Below are 16,857 nucleotides of genomic sequence, written 5' to 3'. Positions count from 1 at the left end.
CTGGAATCAGAACTGATAACGAGATTTTCTGATTCAATTTCACTTCAATCTTGCCAACTATTCCCTGGGAAAATATAAAAGGGTACTACAATATTATTTAATCTCAGTGATTTCTGTTAAGCCTAGTAAAATTTTTCAGTTAAATCCCAGCTCTTGAAGTCATGGTTTTAAAGGATCATCATATTTCTAAACAAGTAAGTGTGTTGCCATTGGGACTATATAGGAGAAGAAAATCAGAAGGAGAGGGAGCTCAAAACCAGAGGCAAACATTAGAAGGCTCAAATTGTAATGGTGTTGGAAGTACAGTTTTTAATTAATTGTACAGCATTCAAATCAGTTTCATAATGTCATGTATCTTCAATTGCCTACAATGGTGTTTCCTCACAGAAATGAGCCCTGACTCCTCAACTCTAATGGCAACATCCAAATGGCTATACAGTTTTTATAGCATTGTCATAGGGAGGAAAGCCAGATCTATGAGAGTAACAATGACAAAAAAAAGCAGTGGCAGTGCAAAAGGAACTTTGATTTGCCCCTATGCTATTCCTTCTTGGCTAGCTTCAGAATCATTCCCAGTGACTTAGAAAAGGGTCTGAACCTTGCCATCTGACTGGAGTCTCCCAGGATATTGTCACAGCAGGACGCTGTTGCAGCCCAAAACACTTACGACTAAACTGTAGCCAATCAAGCTACATGTACTTGTAACATCAGTGAACAGACTTAGCAAATTGGACAGAACAGCCTGAAAAAGTCACCTTTTCCTAGAAGCAGTTTGTGACATATAGTTTGAGGAACTGTATGTTTCTTTCTGTCAAGATTTTTCATTTTATGTCTTCTTGACACCTGCTTTAATTTCTAAAACATGCAGTTATTTGGCTTCTAAGTTATTAAAGCTACCGTAAAGACAATGGTAAGAAAAAAAAACAAACAAAAAAAAATGATTATTTCAGTCTGTATTTAGTACCTTCAGTCATACACCTGTGTCTTGTCACATTTTGCCAGACATATGTTGACAAGATACTTAGGAATCTAAAACAGAGAGGTAGCAGGTAGGATTTTTGAAGGCGTATTAAGAAATTAGCCATCTGATGCTTTCTGAAGTGATATACAGTTACGCTTGTAGTACAAAAGAAGCCTTCTCTTATAGCTAGTTATATCACAGTCAAAACTTTTCCAGGACATGGCTGTAGATTGGTGGGAGCCCACAATGACATGTGTTCTATATGATGAAAAAAAAGGTGCCAATTGAGATACTTCAAGTGGAAATATGGTAAGAATGGATATTTATCAATAAAATCAATCTGATTTTATTCAGGATCTCTTCACTTTATCTCACAAATTCCAACCTGGTAAAAGGACAGCCTAGATCTTAAGAATTCCACTTGTCCCACTGACATGCTAATTTGTGCCGTGCTCATCTGATTTCTTTCCTGTGGTCTCAGATTGCACCCAGACTTAGAAACCTAATAACTAACTGCAATCAAAATGAATTGGGAACATTTTGTTCACTGAACATCTTAGTTTGGTTTCAGAATGTCCTGTTTACAGAATTAAAAGCACTTTTATGACACAGGTCACATGATCAGTCAGAGACTTTACCAGTTTTTGTTCTTGAGAGCAACCAAAACAAAACTTTCTAAAGTTGCAAACTCATCATGTTTCAAAGCAAACGGTCCAAGAAAATCATCTGAGGTTGTGATAAGTTTTTTTGTGTTTTGGTCGTTTTCTGTCTGTTATATATATATATATATATATACACATATATATACATATATATATAATGATGTTATCTGAATTCATTCCAAATCAATTCTTCCATCAGTTTGGTCTTAATATAACAAATCTTAAACTTTCAAAATTCTTAAAAGCAAATGTCTATTCTACATTTGACTACTTCAGCGCAGGCAGGTGCATAACCAAGACTTTTCCTGCTGATTTTTGGCCATAACAAATCAAAATCTATTGATTTGATTAGAGATGCTGTTGCTGGTGATCCTGGAATGCTGAATGCTAAATCATGGCTCTTGCTAAAACTTTGCTATAACAGGAACTGTGTCTATTCAGTGTGGCTCAATGGTTTTACATTTTACAGATTCTAGAAAGATAAATTCATTTAGTCCTTGCACTTGAACAGCACAAACCTTCACTAAAACATTTCCCAGTACCAAAAGTCACAGATGTATATGGAAGAAATGCATCTTTATTTAAACACATATTTAGAGAAAAGCTGATATTTTCACTATCACTTGATGAAAGCCAATGTCAAGTTATACTTTGGAAGAGGCATGAAATAACTTGGCAAATGCAAATTACATCATTTACAAAACTGATCATGGATTGTTAATAGTTTTCAGTTTTTATAAGAAGAAAAGTTTTTTTTTGTTTGTTTGTTTGTTTTTTTCCAAACGTCTTTGACTACTCACTTCTGTTTTGCATTAAACCTACTAAACACAAGGTGCTGGAACTTGTCTCATCAGTATATAACATCTCCACTGGAAAGTGATAGTCAAGGACACCTAGCTCTTCACTATAATCAGAGAACTATCTAGAAATAACTTCATCACTCAAAAATAATTTCAAGTTGCAGAATATTGTTATAATTAAAAACAACCAATTGCATACAGACTTGTACACAGAGAGATCACATCAAATCATTGTTAAAGCTAAATACAAATGCTTTGAGTAGTATCATACAAGAATTCAGACTTGACATCAGAAAGATAAAATGCTTTTTGTATCAATAACACTGAATGATGCTTTTAAAAATCCTTTTATGTTAAAATTCTGAGTTGTAGTACAAGTTGCTGAATTTACTCCCCTTACACAGTATTTAAGCAGTGTGATCCAATGATTATCCCCATAGTTGTGCTTCTTAGATAAAGTCACAGATAAGATACTCATTTATTTTTTTTTCTCCTTGAGAAAAAAAAATTGAAATTGAGACTGCTGTATTCTGCTTTTAGCTGAGAAATCAAAACTGGCAATTTTCTTAAGTTAAAAACACATGGCACAGAAGATTAGTTCTATACCATCAACAGACTGACCTGAAAAATATAAATATATATTATATTTATGTATAATGTGTATATATACACTTAATATTCATATTAGAGAATCAGAAGAATTTTATGGAAATTACTTTTTAGGAAATCCTTTTATTTTGACTTCATGTCCACATAAAGCATTGATTATTTTCAAGTGTAACATGTGAAAGAGAGTTTCTTAAAACTAAGGAAAACATACTGGTGAAATATAAGGAAATATGATTTTTTTTTTTCTAACATACAGTTCAAGAAGTTATAACTTGCAAGTTACAAAAATTGCAAGAATTATCTAGAGTCAGTGTCTTCTCTCAGCAGGCTGCTGCAGGCAGAGTTCACTCCCAGAAGAAACTATTGGCAAATTATTCTCAAGGTGATGATTGATAAGATGACTTATGCTGTCAAAGACACGATCTTTTGTACGAACCTTCAAAAAAAGGATGCAAGAAGTAGATTAAGCAGCAAAATACTTTTTCCCTTAACTTTGCATCAAATTCTCTAAGAATAAAATGGGATAATTGATCATGTTTTAGAGACTGATTACTCTCCCATCAGAAACAGTAGAAATTATTCTCTGTGACACTTTTAGTCTCCCCAAATAGATACTTGACTAGCTGTGGGCTAGTATACAGTTTGAAAAGTTTCCATACATCATTTTGCTTTACCATACGATGGACTTCTAGCTCGAGTTTTGTTCTTCAAGAAATTAAGGGCTCCTTTTAAATGTTTTCGTTTTTTTTCCTGGCAACATCAGAATCTCTCTGTGCACTTTAGCATCTCTGCCTTTTTTTCAACAAAGAAGGTACCAAAAAACAGTGCTGGCTTCCACTGGAAAATTCCCTTTGCCTGAAGTTGACCAGACACTTCTTCTATTTGACTTGCACTTGCCCCATGCTGCATGCATAGTATCTGCTTGGGACTTTGAAACTGGAACATTTTAGGACAGGGAATGTCATTTCCTCTGGCCCTCTTACTAGCATTTGTACCAGTATCCTGCTGAATGAAGTATTACTTCTATGATATGAGAAGATTAATGTTGCAAGGAAAACCAGTCTGCTAGGACAGAGCAAAACCTAATTTATATTACAAAGAGATATTTAAATTTATAACTTCATCTTCTCAAAACATCTTTTTCCTTTTTACATTTAAAACTACTTAAGGCATATAGTTCCACAGGTAGAGTAAAGCTAAAATAGTGCTTTGTATTGGGATGGCACTACAGTGTTGCAAGAAAAAGTGTACAGACACTGCTCTAAAATTAAGTGTATTACCTATTTTCTTTCAACTTTCCTCAAAAATAGATAACTTTTGTTAAAACTTTCTAGAAACAGTGTACTTTGGCTAGCATCTCACTTGAAATATTTCAGTCTTCATAATAAAGTTTTGGTAAATTAGAACATGGGATCACAGTATCACAGTCTCATGCAGGTTGGAAGGGACCTTAGAGATCATCGAGTCCAGCCCCCAGGATTGGAGCCTTCTGTGTAGCAGAGCGGCACTTCTACCACTTGCGCCACAGGGGGGATTCGAACCCAGGCCACTGGTGTTGCAAAGCGGCGTTTTTAACTACTGCGCCACCAAAGGCACACAATGTCACAGGAAAACAGCAAACAACTGGCATAACAAATGATGTCTTCCACTCAGCTGCCCGTAGCTGCATCACTAAAGAAAACCAGCAGGCTCTCATGGTTTTTCATACTTCATTAAAACATTACTTTCTGTAATTATTCAATGCTATATTCTGAATATACTCCACTCCATTGACCACAATTCTTTGGACCAGCCATCCAGCGTATGCTTCACCCAGCAGAGCGTCTGGCCATCCAGACCATGGGCAGCCAGATTCTCCACAAGAATGTTATGGGGGACAGTGTCAAAGGCCTTACTGAAGTCCAGATAGACCACATTGACAGCCTTATCCTCATCCACTAAGCAGGTCACCTTGTCATAGAATGAAACCAGGCTTGTCAGACAGTTCATAACATTAGAAAGCTTGTCTACTGTTCATAAACCCATGCTAACTGGACCTGATCCTCTGGTTGACCTTTAATTGGTCCATGATGGTTCCCAAGATTATTCGTTCCATAACCTTCCCAGACACCGAGGCGAGACTGATAGGCCTGTAGCTACCAGCATCATCTTCCTGATCCTTTTTGAAGATGAGATTCACATTTGCCAGCCCCCAATCCACCGCAACATACCTAGTCAGCCAGGACTGACGAAAAATGATGGAGAGTGCTTTGGCAACCACATCCGCCAACTCCCTCAGCACTCTAGGGTGCAGTCCATCTGGCCTCGTGGACTTGTAAGCATCCAGCTTTTGGAGCAGGTCCAAAACTATCTCATCGTGGCTCATGCAGGGCTTATTCTGTTCCCCATCCCCATCTACCAGCACAGGGGGCTGTGTTCCCAGGGAGTAACAAGCCTTAGTATTAAAGACTGAGGTAAAGAAGGCATTAAGTACCTCAGCCTTATCCCGATCCTTGGTGACCAAGTTGCTCTCTGCATCCAACAAGGGATGGAGATTCTCCCTAGCCTTCCTCTTGCTGTGGATGTGTTTATAAAAATATTTACTGTTCTCCTTTACCTTAGCAGCCAAGCTCAGTTCTAGCTGCACTTTGGCTTTTCTAATTTTCTCCCTGCACAGCTTCACTACATGTAATCCATAAACACATAAAAGTGTTAAAAACATTCTTTGACTGCCCTCGTGTGGTGAAGGTAAGTAAGTAGGTCAGAGAGTGCAATGGTTATTCTGGTCAGAGTCCACAAGACTAGCATGATTCTCATGGTCTTCCTCCTGCAGGTGTCTCAGTTGAAGTGGCTGCCAACAGGCCATCTCCTTTCCAGGAGCTTCTCTTTTACTCTGTGGCTTTCAATGCTGTTCTTTATAGCTTAAGAGGAGTTGCCATTTGCCAGCTACCAGAAGCCAAGATTAAAGTACACCAATGATTGCTGAAGCCTGCCTCACCCTCCCTGGAAGTGCAACAGGACAGCTAGAGAAACAAGAAGTTATTGGCAGTCACTGTGCTGCTACTGGGTGGCTTCATCAGCTAAAGGAGTCTCTGTGCAGCAAAGTGACGGTGTAGTTTTTACCACATCTGTCTCCTAGCTTTCAGGGCTGGAAAACTTAATGGCTTGGAGGACTTGGTCTTAGTCCTCAAAACTACTAGCATGAAGGCCGGTTGAATGTGCACAGAAATCAGCAGCTAGAAGGTTAAACAGAGACTTAGCTACACTTTTTGAGTAAGACAATACTGCAGTGGCCAAAGCTGGGGAACCACATCCCTAGGCTTCCTGCATTTTGGCTAAGTCAAGCAGGATGTCTTCACCTACCCCTACTAGAGGTAGGTGAAGAAGTACATCTTCTCCTAGGGATTAGGAGAAAAATAGATGCAACTGGCATCTAACGTGAGGTTGTCATTACAACCACTTGCAAATAAGCTTAAATATTCAGAGAAAATACAGAGTCAGAAACCTCCCATATTACTGAGTCACACTTACAGTTCCTTCTGGATCCACCAAAAGAAGGTGTTTGGCTTGTCCATTCTGCATGCCTGTCAACACGTAAGAGCCTGGATTTGTGGTACTCCTTCTCACAAGGAAGTCTCCACATTTCTTTAACAGCTGTTCAGCTTCTTTCCTGCTCATCTCTCCTTGATACCATGGCTCTATACTCAGCTCTTCTGTTTTAGTCCAGTCAGTAGCTCTACATAAGAGAGGACTAGTACATTCAACAGAAGTCAGTTTACTTAGCACAGGCTCAGACATTTGGTTCTTGAGGGCATCTTCAAATGGTTCTGGTTGTGGAAATAGAAGAAGTGCAAGATTATTCATAGGTAAATCATACTGCAAAACAGTGATATTCCAGTCATTTGAAATTGAAAGAGGCATGCTGCTGGGCCTATTGATTCATGTCATATTCTAAGAGCAAGGAGAGTAATATGTTAAAATAATATGTGACATGCAGAAAAATAGTGACAAAAATTGAAGTGAACCTTGGCAGGAGATTCTTAAATATAATTATTTTCTTTTGGAAATAGCCATTATCAACAGTTGTATTTATATACCTTGATACAAAACAGAGCTGTCCTCTTGCTTTAACAGTTATGTCATTCAGTCTCATTTCAAATAAATTGCATAATACTGGTACCCAAAGTTATTATAATCATATCTGTTCCATTGTCAAGCAACATACTCACTTAAGAGTTATCCATTACTGAGTCTCCAGCCTATTGGTATCTCTAGAAAGAGTCAGTCACCCTGATTACTCAGCCTCCTCCAAGCCTCAGCTTGTGACACAGAGGTGGACTGACACTTGTAGTGTGATTTACCTCAGTGAAATCAGCCGTTGAGAAACAATATTTTAAATTTCAGCTGAATCTTTAATTCCAAGAGTAGAATGAAAATATGTCGTTAAATGTCCCAGCAGTCTTACAGAAATAGTAAATAGGTCAGTGCATGCTTCACTATAGGCTGTGTTTCTTTCAGATTTTTTTTTTGGCCAACTAGAACATACTAAAAAGACATATTTTTTTGTGCCCACTAGACTTACTAAAGGACATCTGCAGAGCAGTACTGTGAAGTATTACAGAAGCTCTAAATAGATTGCTCTAACTCTAGGGACACATAGCCATACTTGTACAGGACCACTGAGAAGTTATTCTAGGTCAGATTAAAAGGACACATACAGAACTGTCACAGTTTTGCTAATTCTTAAATCTATCTTGTGCATGTCTTCACTACATTACAGTCTGCACAAAGCCCATGTTTAACTTGACAAATTACTAATTTTGTTCTAGTTGACATATTTTCGGGTCCTATTTTTTCATTATGTTCCAATGGTCAATAAAGTATAATGAAGAACATAAGAAACTGGAACATAAGAAATTGGTTTTCATTTTTAGGAAAGGAATATGTGTAGTATAGAGTTAAGCATGTTTATATTTTAAGGGCAAAGTTGTTAGAAATCAGTGTTAACATGAATAATTTCGCACAGCAGACTTTTCTCATTCCATACATATGTACACTCCCTAACTTTCTCCCCTGTCCCTTTCATTCTAAAATCAGTGAAAGCATGCCAGAAAGACAGTTTTGAAAAAGATATAAGAAATGGAGACAGGAAGACCTAAGGAACTACAGGCCAGTGAGCCTCACCCCTGTGCCTGGGAAGATCATGAATGAAGAAGATCTTTCTGCAAGCTATGTTAAGGCACATACGAGATAAAGAGGTGATTTGAGACAGTCAGCATGGTTTCACCAAGGGCAGATCGAGAGTGGCCTTCTACAAAGGAGTGACAGCTTCGGTGAATGGGGAAAGGGCAATATATATCACCTACCTGGACTTCTGCAAAGCCTTTGACGTGGTCCCCCACCACATCCTTCTCTCTAAATTGGAGAGGTGTGGATTTGAAGGATGGACTATATGACGGATTAGGAATTGGCTGGCTGGACATAGCCAAAGGGTTGTGATTAATAGTTCTGTGTAAGGGTGGAGGCTAGTCACAAGTGGTCTTGGGACCAGTGCTCTTCAGCATCTTCATCAGTGACATAGATGATGGCACTGAATCATAAGATCATAGAATCACAAGGTTGGAAAGGACCGACAAGATCATGTAGTCCAACCATCCTCCCTTTACCATACCTACAGAAAAAATACTAAACCATATTTCCAACTCCCTGTCCAGACACCTTTTGAACACTGCCAGGGATAGTGACTCCACCATCTTCCTGGGCAGGCCATTCCAGTGCCTGACCACTCTCTAAGAGAAAAAGTTCCTTCTCATGTCTAGTCTAAACCTCTTCTGATACAACTTGTGGCCATTTCCTCGGGTCCTGTTTGTTGTCTGGGAGAAGAGGCCAAGCCCCTCCTCGTCACAACCTCCCCTCAGGAAGTTGTAGAGTGCAATAAGGTCTCCCCTGAGCCTCCTCTTCTCCAGGCTAAACAATCCCAGCTCCCTGAGCCACTCCTCATGAGACTTGTGCTCCAGACCCCTAACAAGTTTTGTTGCCCTTCTCTGGACACGTTCCAGGGCCTCAATGTCTTTCTTGTAGTGAGGAGCCCAAAACTGAACACAGTACTGAAGATGTGACCTCACCAGATCTGAGTACAGAGGGATGATTACCTCCAGGTGAAAGCAAACTGTGGCCTACATTCTGCTGCTGCTTAAATGTGTACTTTAAGACTGTAGATAATACACTGACTTTGGGAACGCTGACTCCCAAGAATAACGCCCAAGTTAAAAGAGATAGCCAGGTAGGATTCCAGTCCTACCCAGAGAAAGAGATAACAGACTTGTAATTTCCCACTCAGCTTCCATACTGCATAAAGTTTTTGCTGTATGCACTGACTTTTTAGTAACACATACTTAGGGCAGGCAAGGAGGTAGTTCTCCAGCCATTAACTCACTTTCCCACATGACAAGGTCCATGATTAATTTTCCTTCTAACATAGATAGCCATGATGCTATGGAAAACAAAAGTTTCAGCTCAGATTAGCACAGATCTAGTACCAACTAGCTTCAAGACTTTGGTCAACTGCGTTTTTAACCATGTCAGATATGAAACCTCTGTGATTTCTAAAATTCACCTTAACACTAAAATTCCATCTGGACAATTCTATAATTATTTGTATGCAGAATTATTGCATAAAGATATTGACTCTCCTGTTAGAAAAGGAATGAAAAGGAAGGGGGCTCACTCATGTCAAACAGATCCTTTTCTGGGCTGCTCTCTTTGGTACTATCTCTGTTTCCACTGATGTCGTTTTCCGCATCTGCCTGAAGCGCCAATAGAGTTTCCATATTTATTTGCTGTGTGTTCACATACGTTGGCATCTCTGTTGTTGTGGTTGCTTGTGATTTCCCTTCTGGCATACTATAAATATCCATGGATCCTAGAAAATGTAAGAGATGTTAGAACAATGTTAAAATGACCAGATGATAAAATCACAACCCATCACCACAGGTTTAGAATTCCCTGGAATGGGAACTGGAACTGATGAACCTTGTAGGAAAAAATGCTGATGAATGGACAGAACTATGTTTCAATGAATTTTATTTTTAATTATTCAGGAAGAAAGGGAATTTTTTGTAAATAAAGACTGTGAGTTTCAAAACTAATATTCAGCTGGGGACTTGTGAGGAAGTAAAACAAAACACCCAAACTGCTGCACATTAATAGCAGATAACATGTTCCAACACTTGAAAATAGAGTCCCCAGAATCACCTCAAAGCTGTCACTTAAAGATGGATAGGGTAAAATTTTATACAGACATTTTGATGTGATTTCCTTATAATTTACAGGCAACAGAAAAATGAAAATTATACAGTATTTGTTTCTTTTAGAGCACAGATCATGTCCAAGGATGTTCATTATTCCATATTTCAAAATAGCTGATGACTTTAGGCTCTTCCTTTGGAAACTCCCTCTTGCATATTCTCATGGATCAGATTTTCTGAAAGGGCCAAAAAGCCTGTCTTTAAATACTAAGACTGTAAGACATGGCAAGCCAGATAGCTGAAAGTTTGGGCCAAATCCATATATGAGTTCTTCTGCAGAATATACATTTCTATATAACTGTAGATTAAATACTTTATGTAGGTGTATTTATCATATGCTTTACACTGCTATCAGCAATAAATTCTTATCAAAAGGAATCAGTGAAATGCATTTCACTGCCTTCAGGTTTCAAGGCATCAGACTGCCACATGCTTTGCACACCCAAGATGTCTTGCAGTATTAGAGATAAAACTAGCAAGTCTCACCTTCTTTAACAGTCTTCTGATGCCAGTCTTCATAGAATTTGTCTCCTAAGTGATGATTCTGGTAATAGATTTTCTCTCTTCTCACTCCTGCTGCAAACTAGAATGGACACGTGCAAAGAAAATTTCAATTATCTTTAAAATACTCTGGTATATTATGAGTGGCTTGGACAATTTCCTTGGTTTTATTCTCTATACTCCCACTCTTCATTTCTGATTTATTATTGAGCCAAAAAATATATCTCAGAAATGTGTGTAGGAGTAAGATATTACTGGTGACTTTCATGAAAACTTAACTCCTTCCTGCTTTTATTAATTCCAAGTGATGCTTCAGAGCATTTGCTTCCACAGGCAGCCCTGACATCCTATGGTGTCATGGTTTTGTAATTTTTGCTATTGGTGTTCTACATCATGACATCATGTGGTGCACAGAAAAGAACTACACATCCCAGAGGACCTCACGGACAGAGAGGGAAATACGTCACGGAAGTGATGCTCATTCTCAGTGCCTGGCAGCGGATGTGGGTGTGCTTCCATGCTGTGGTGCCTTCAATTTAAAAGTAGGCTTCTCGGCCTTCAGAAACCTCTCTCTTGTTTTACTTGATTTATTAGCCTCAGTTTCAATTAGATTGTATTATATTGTGTTATTTTGCATTCTGATATCATAGTTAGTAAAATAAATTTTCCTCCTTAGATCGCTGCCACTGCTGTTTGTTTCCTCGAGCCCAGCTCCCATCTCCCTACCCCTTTCCCTTTTTCCCTTCCCATTTGTTGGGGGCCGGGGGCCCACGGGCCTACTGCTCCCCCCCACCCCCCACCCTCACCCCCTGTCACAGACATAGATTGATCTAGATAACTCCATGATGGTTATTTTGGTGGAGAATGCAGGCACAAGCATAAGATTTTAACATTAATTAGAAGCTAGTTAGTAGGGAAGAAAGAAAAAAAACTGATTTTTTTAAGTCAGAGCATTGCTACTTGACTTTCATAGATTAGACTGTAGCCTGGGCAGTCTGCCAAACTCCAGACACTGTACAGAGTGTCTTCTGTTTTGGTTCTTTATGTTTTGTTTTGTTTTTCCGTTCTCTTTTTAGTAGCTACCAGCTATGAATCCACTCTTCATTCTAGTTGCTCTGTTTAAGGGATTGAAAGCAATTATGTTTTTCTCAACGTATTGGCTGATTATTAACATGATGCTTTCTTGTAGTGGAATTGTGTTTGTATATAACCAAATAAGGGCATTGATGGAGACACCTGCCTGGTACTTATATGCAATGTGGTATAATTTGAATTTTGACACTTATATCCCAAAGGGAATAGCTAATTTTACAAACACCACAATGTTCAATCCAATTTCCAGGCTGTCTTCTCAGTTTGCTGCATGCTTTTTGAAAAACGAGTTAGTGTTTATACTCATGTTCATGTTACCAATCTCCCTGAATGTACTCCTCTCCATTTGTTCTATGGGGAAGTCTCCTCCAAAACCAGAAAATGCTGATTGGCAGGGAATATGGAGATACCTAGGAAAAATCTTAGAAGTGTGGGGGCCTGCAGTGTCATGGGATTTCACTCTTGAACACCTGTGGGATCTCGAGAAACTAAGCCAATATTTGAGTCAGGGATGGTGCAGCTTATATAGATCTAAGGAGGTACGACTTATTTAGGGCTTGGCTTGTGCCTTCTGTGCACCATATAAAACTATTCTGGAGAGTTTCCAAGCTGAGGTTCAAGCTGAAAGGGGAAATCCCCAAGTCAAATCTGATCAGTCACAGGAGGCACCAGTAACAGTGTCAGGCAAGAAATGGAAACGGATGTCCTCGTGTGCAGAACAGAAAAAAGAAGCAGAGAAGGAGGCAGAGGAAGATCCAGATGGGGGTGGGGGTGGGGGGGGGAGGGCATCACAGCACCGAGAAAGGTAAAAGGAAAAACTAAGAGGCATGAAGAGGAAAGTGATGATGAAGAAGTCTGTATTACTGTTCATCAGCCTCTGAAGATGGCTGAAATCCAAGGCTCAAGAAAGGAATTTACACGGCGCCTGAATGAATCTCGTTACCTGGTTGCTTCGCTGTTGGGACAGTGGGGCCAGTAGCTTGTCTTTAGATGGCAACAAAGCTCGCCAAGTAGGAGGCATTGCCAGAGACCCAACCATTGACAGAGGGATTAGTAGATGTTTGGATGGGGCTGCCATCCCCTGGGAGAGAATGTTAGTAGCTGTGAGGGAAAAGCTTCCCTTCAAAGACAATCTGAAGCCTGTGATGAAAAAGTGAGACACAATTGAAAAAGGCATCCAGTACTTGAGGGAAATAGCTGTGGTGGAAATGTTGTATTACCCTAATTTTGATCCTAACGATCCTTGCCAAGACCATGATCCTGAGAGAGTGAGGACAACACCTGATATATGGCAGAAACTCACCAAAACAGCACCAGAAAGGTACATCATTACACTAGCAGCAACGTTTCAACGGTACGAGGAACAACAGAGAAGACCCCTAGTTTTTGAATTGGTTCTTCCACTGCAAAACTCTGAACAACAGTTACCCCCAACTCACGTCTCCATTTCAGCCATCTCAGAAGAACACACTCAATGAAATGCAAGAGCAAATATCTCTATTGATTAATCAGTATGATCCCGTAGTAGTATCAGAAATGATTGATGAAGATCAGGATCACCAAAGGGGTCTAATAAAGGAGCTAATCAAACTAGTCCAATTAATTAAAGGAGATGAACTGAGAGTAAAAGAGCAGCAGGCACCAACTGCTACAAAGACAGCACAGACGGCAGTACTGCACCAACAGGGATTCCTTGCCTCCCATTCATGAGTTGATTTGCCAGGTGGAGAACCAAGGAGTGATAAGCAAAACTCACTCACCTTTTAACAGCCCCATATGGCCAGTGCGTAAAGCCAGTGGAGAATGGAAGTTAACCGTAGACTACTGTGGCCTGAATGAAGTCATACCCCCACAGAGTGCTGCTGTGCTGGACATGTTAGAACTCCAGTATGAACTGGAGTCAAAAGTAGCCAAATGGTATGCCACCACTGACATTGCTAATGCCTTCTTCATTCCTTTGGCCACAGAATGTAGTCCAGAGTTTGCTTTCACCTGGAAGGGCATTCAGTACACATGGAAACACAGCCCAACCATTTGCCATGGGTTGGTCCAAACTGTCTTGGAACTGGGTGGTGCCCCTGAACACCTGCAATACATTGATGACATTGTTGTGTGGGGTGATACAGCAGCAGAAGTTTTCACAAATGGAGAGCAAATAATCCAGATTCTTCTGCAAGCTGGTTTTGCTATAAAGCAAAGCAAAGTAAAAGCACCTGCACAACAGATTCAGTTCCTAGGCATAAAGTGGCAAGATGGGCGTTGTCAAATCCCAACAGATGTGATCGACAAAATCACTGCTATGTCTCCACCCAATAGCAAGAAAGAGACAAGGTCTTTTCCGGGCGTAGTGGGCTTTTGGAGGATGCACATCCAAACTACAGCCTCATTGTAAGCCTCCTTTATCAAGTGACATGGAAGAAGAATGATTTTACATGGGGCCCTGAGCAGCAGCAGGCTTTTGAACAGATTAAACAGGAGGTAGCCCGTGCCGTGGCCCTGTGGCCAGTACGGACAGGACAGGATGTAAAGCACATCCTCTACACTGCTGCTGGAGAGAAAGGTCCCACCTGCAGTTTGTGGCAAAGAGCACCAAGAGAGAGACCCAAGGCCAACCCCTTGGTATTTTGCAGTCAAGCGTACAGAGGGTCTGAAGAGTGCTGCACTCCAACTGAGAAGGAGATCTTAGCCACATATGAGGGGGTTCAGGCTGCTTCCAAAGTAGTCGGTACTGAAACTCAGCTCTTTCTGGCACCTCAACTGCCAGTGCTGAACTGGATGTTCAGAGGAAAGGTTCCCTCCAACAACCACGCTACTGATGCCACCTGGAGCAAGTGGATTGCTCTGATTATGCAGCGAGTTCAGATGGGGAACCTCAGTCATCCAGGAATCCTAGAGGTGATCATGGATTGGCCTGAAGGTAAAAAGTTTGGAACATCACCAGGAGAAGAGGTGTCATGTGCTAAAGAGACCCCACCATACAATGAGCTACCAGAAAATGAAAAGAAATATGCCCTGTTCACTGACGGATCATGTCATACTGTGGGGAAGCATTGTAGATGGAAAACTGCTGTGTGGAGCCACACATGACAGGTTGCAGAGGCCATTGAAGGTAAAGGAGAATCAAGTCAGTTTGCAGAGGTAAAGGCTGTCCAGCTGGTCTTACATGTTCCTGAATGGGAGAGGTGGCCAGTGCTTTATACTGACTCATGGATGGTGGCAAATGCCTTATGGGGGTGGTTACAGCAGTAGGAACAAAATAACTGGCAGTGGAGAGGTAAATCTATTTGGGCTGCTGAACTGTGGAAAGACATTGCTGCCCAAACAAAAGATATGGTTATAAAGGTGCATCATGTAGATGCTCATGTGCCCAAGAGTCAGGCTACTGAAGAATAGCAAAATAACCAACAGGTAGATTGAGCTGCCAGAATTAAGGTGACTTAAATAGACTTGGACTGGCAGAACAAGGGTGAATTATTTCTAGCTTGATAGGCCCATGAGACCTCCGATCATCAAGAAAGAGACATGACATGTAAGTGTGCTTACTGCTTAACTATGGATGCTATTGCACATGTTATTCATGACTGTGAAACATGTGCCATAATTAAACAAGCCAAGTGGATTAAACCTCTCTGAGGGGAAGGGTGATGGCAAAAGTATAAATATGGGGAGGTGTGGCAGGTTGATTATATCACCTTGCCATGATCTTGCAATGGTAAGCATTATGTGCTTACCATGGTGGAGGCAACTACTGGGTGGCTTGAAACATATGCAGTACCCCATGCTACCACCTGAAACACCATACTGGGTCTTGAGAAACAAGTCCTGTGGCAACATGGCACCCCAGAAAGAACTGAGTCAGTTTATGGGACACATTTCAAAAATTCCCGTATAAATACTTGAGCCAAAGATCATGGCATTGAGTGGATTTATCATATGCCCTATCATGTACCTGCTTCTGTTAAAATTGAACAATACAATGGGTTGTTGAAAACTATGTTGAAAGCAATGGGTGGTGGAACATTTAAGCACTGGGAAACGCATTTGGCAGAAACCACCTGGTTGGTCAATATTAGAGGATCTGTCAATTATGATGGTCCTAGCCAATCCAGCCCCCTACAGACTGTAGAAGGAGATAAGGTCCCTGTAGTACATGTAATGAACATGTTGGGAAAAGCAGTTTGGGTCCTTCCAGCCACTGGGAAGGGCAAATCTCTCTGTGGAACTGTTTTCACCCAGGGACCTGGGTGCACTTGGTGGGTGCTGCAGAAAGATGGTGATGTTCAGTGTGTACCACAAGGGAATCTGAAGTTGGGGGAGTGCAGTCAGTAATTCTATGTATTTATATGTATATAGACCTGTGTGTGTAATGCATTTTAATTATTGTTTATTTGTGTATATATATATATGTTTTGTAAGCATGATGTGGTGAAGTAGAATAAGGGATGGAATGTCATGGTTTTGTAATTTATGCTACTGGTGTTTCACATCATGACATCATCTGGTGCAAAGAGAAGAACTACACGTCCCAGAGGACCTCACTGTCAGAGAGGAAAATATGTCACAGAAGTGATGTTCACTCTCTCTCAGTGCCTGGCAGTGGGTGTGGGTGTGCTTCCAAGCTGTGGCACCTTAAATTTCAAAGTAGGCTTCTTGGTCTCTGGAAAACCTCTCTCTCTTTCTTATTTTTCTTGATTTATTAGCCTCAGTTTCAATTAGATTGTATTATATTGTGTTATCTTGCATTCTGATATCATAGTTAGTGAAATAAATTTTCCTCCTTAGATCGTTGCCACTGCTGTGCTTGTTCCCTCAAGCCCAGCTCCTGTCTCCTTACCCTCTTCCCTTTTCCCTTCTCATTTGTTGGGGGCCGGGGACCCACGGGCCTACTGACTCCCCCCAAACCCCATTATGGACATAGATCGATCTAGATAGCTCTGTGGCATATG

The 16,857-nt window shown here is 40.5% G+C and overlaps 1 protein-coding gene across 11 annotated transcripts in view; it reads right to left on the bottom strand.

Annotated features, from left to right (window-relative positions):
• Window positions 1-2,180: 2,180 nt before the first annotated feature.
• Window positions 2,181-16,857, bottom strand: part of SHC3 (SHC adaptor protein 3) — a 59,597-nt gene continuing 44,920 nt past the window's right edge. For 7 of the 11 annotated variants that reach the window (XM_015849361.3, XM_015849362.3, XM_085529010.1 and 4 more), the window contains 4 exons: window positions 10,805-10,901; window positions 9,739-9,933; window positions 6,543-6,838; window positions 2,181-3,468 (listed from right to left, as the gene is read on the bottom strand). In XM_015849361.3, coding sequence (XP_015704847.1) covers window positions 3,340-3,468; window positions 6,543-6,838; window positions 9,739-9,933; window positions 10,805-10,901 — 717 coding nt within the window. In that variant the 3' untranslated portion in view covers window positions 2,181-3,339. The remainder of the gene's footprint in view (window positions 3,469-6,542; window positions 6,839-9,738; window positions 9,934-10,804; window positions 10,902-16,857) is intronic. The other 4 variants (XM_085529015.1, XM_085529014.1, XM_015849367.3 and 1 more) reach the window with 2 other exon arrangements.

This window comes from Coturnix japonica, chromosome Z, assembly GCF_054131305.1.
Source record: "Coturnix japonica strain WE chromosome Z, WE-NBRP24, whole genome shotgun sequence".
NCBI classification, from domain to species: Eukaryota; Metazoa; Chordata; class Aves; order Galliformes; family Phasianidae; genus Coturnix; species Coturnix japonica.
Note: the sequence above shows the minus strand (reverse complement) of the source record. Positions and strands in the feature narration are given on the sequence as shown.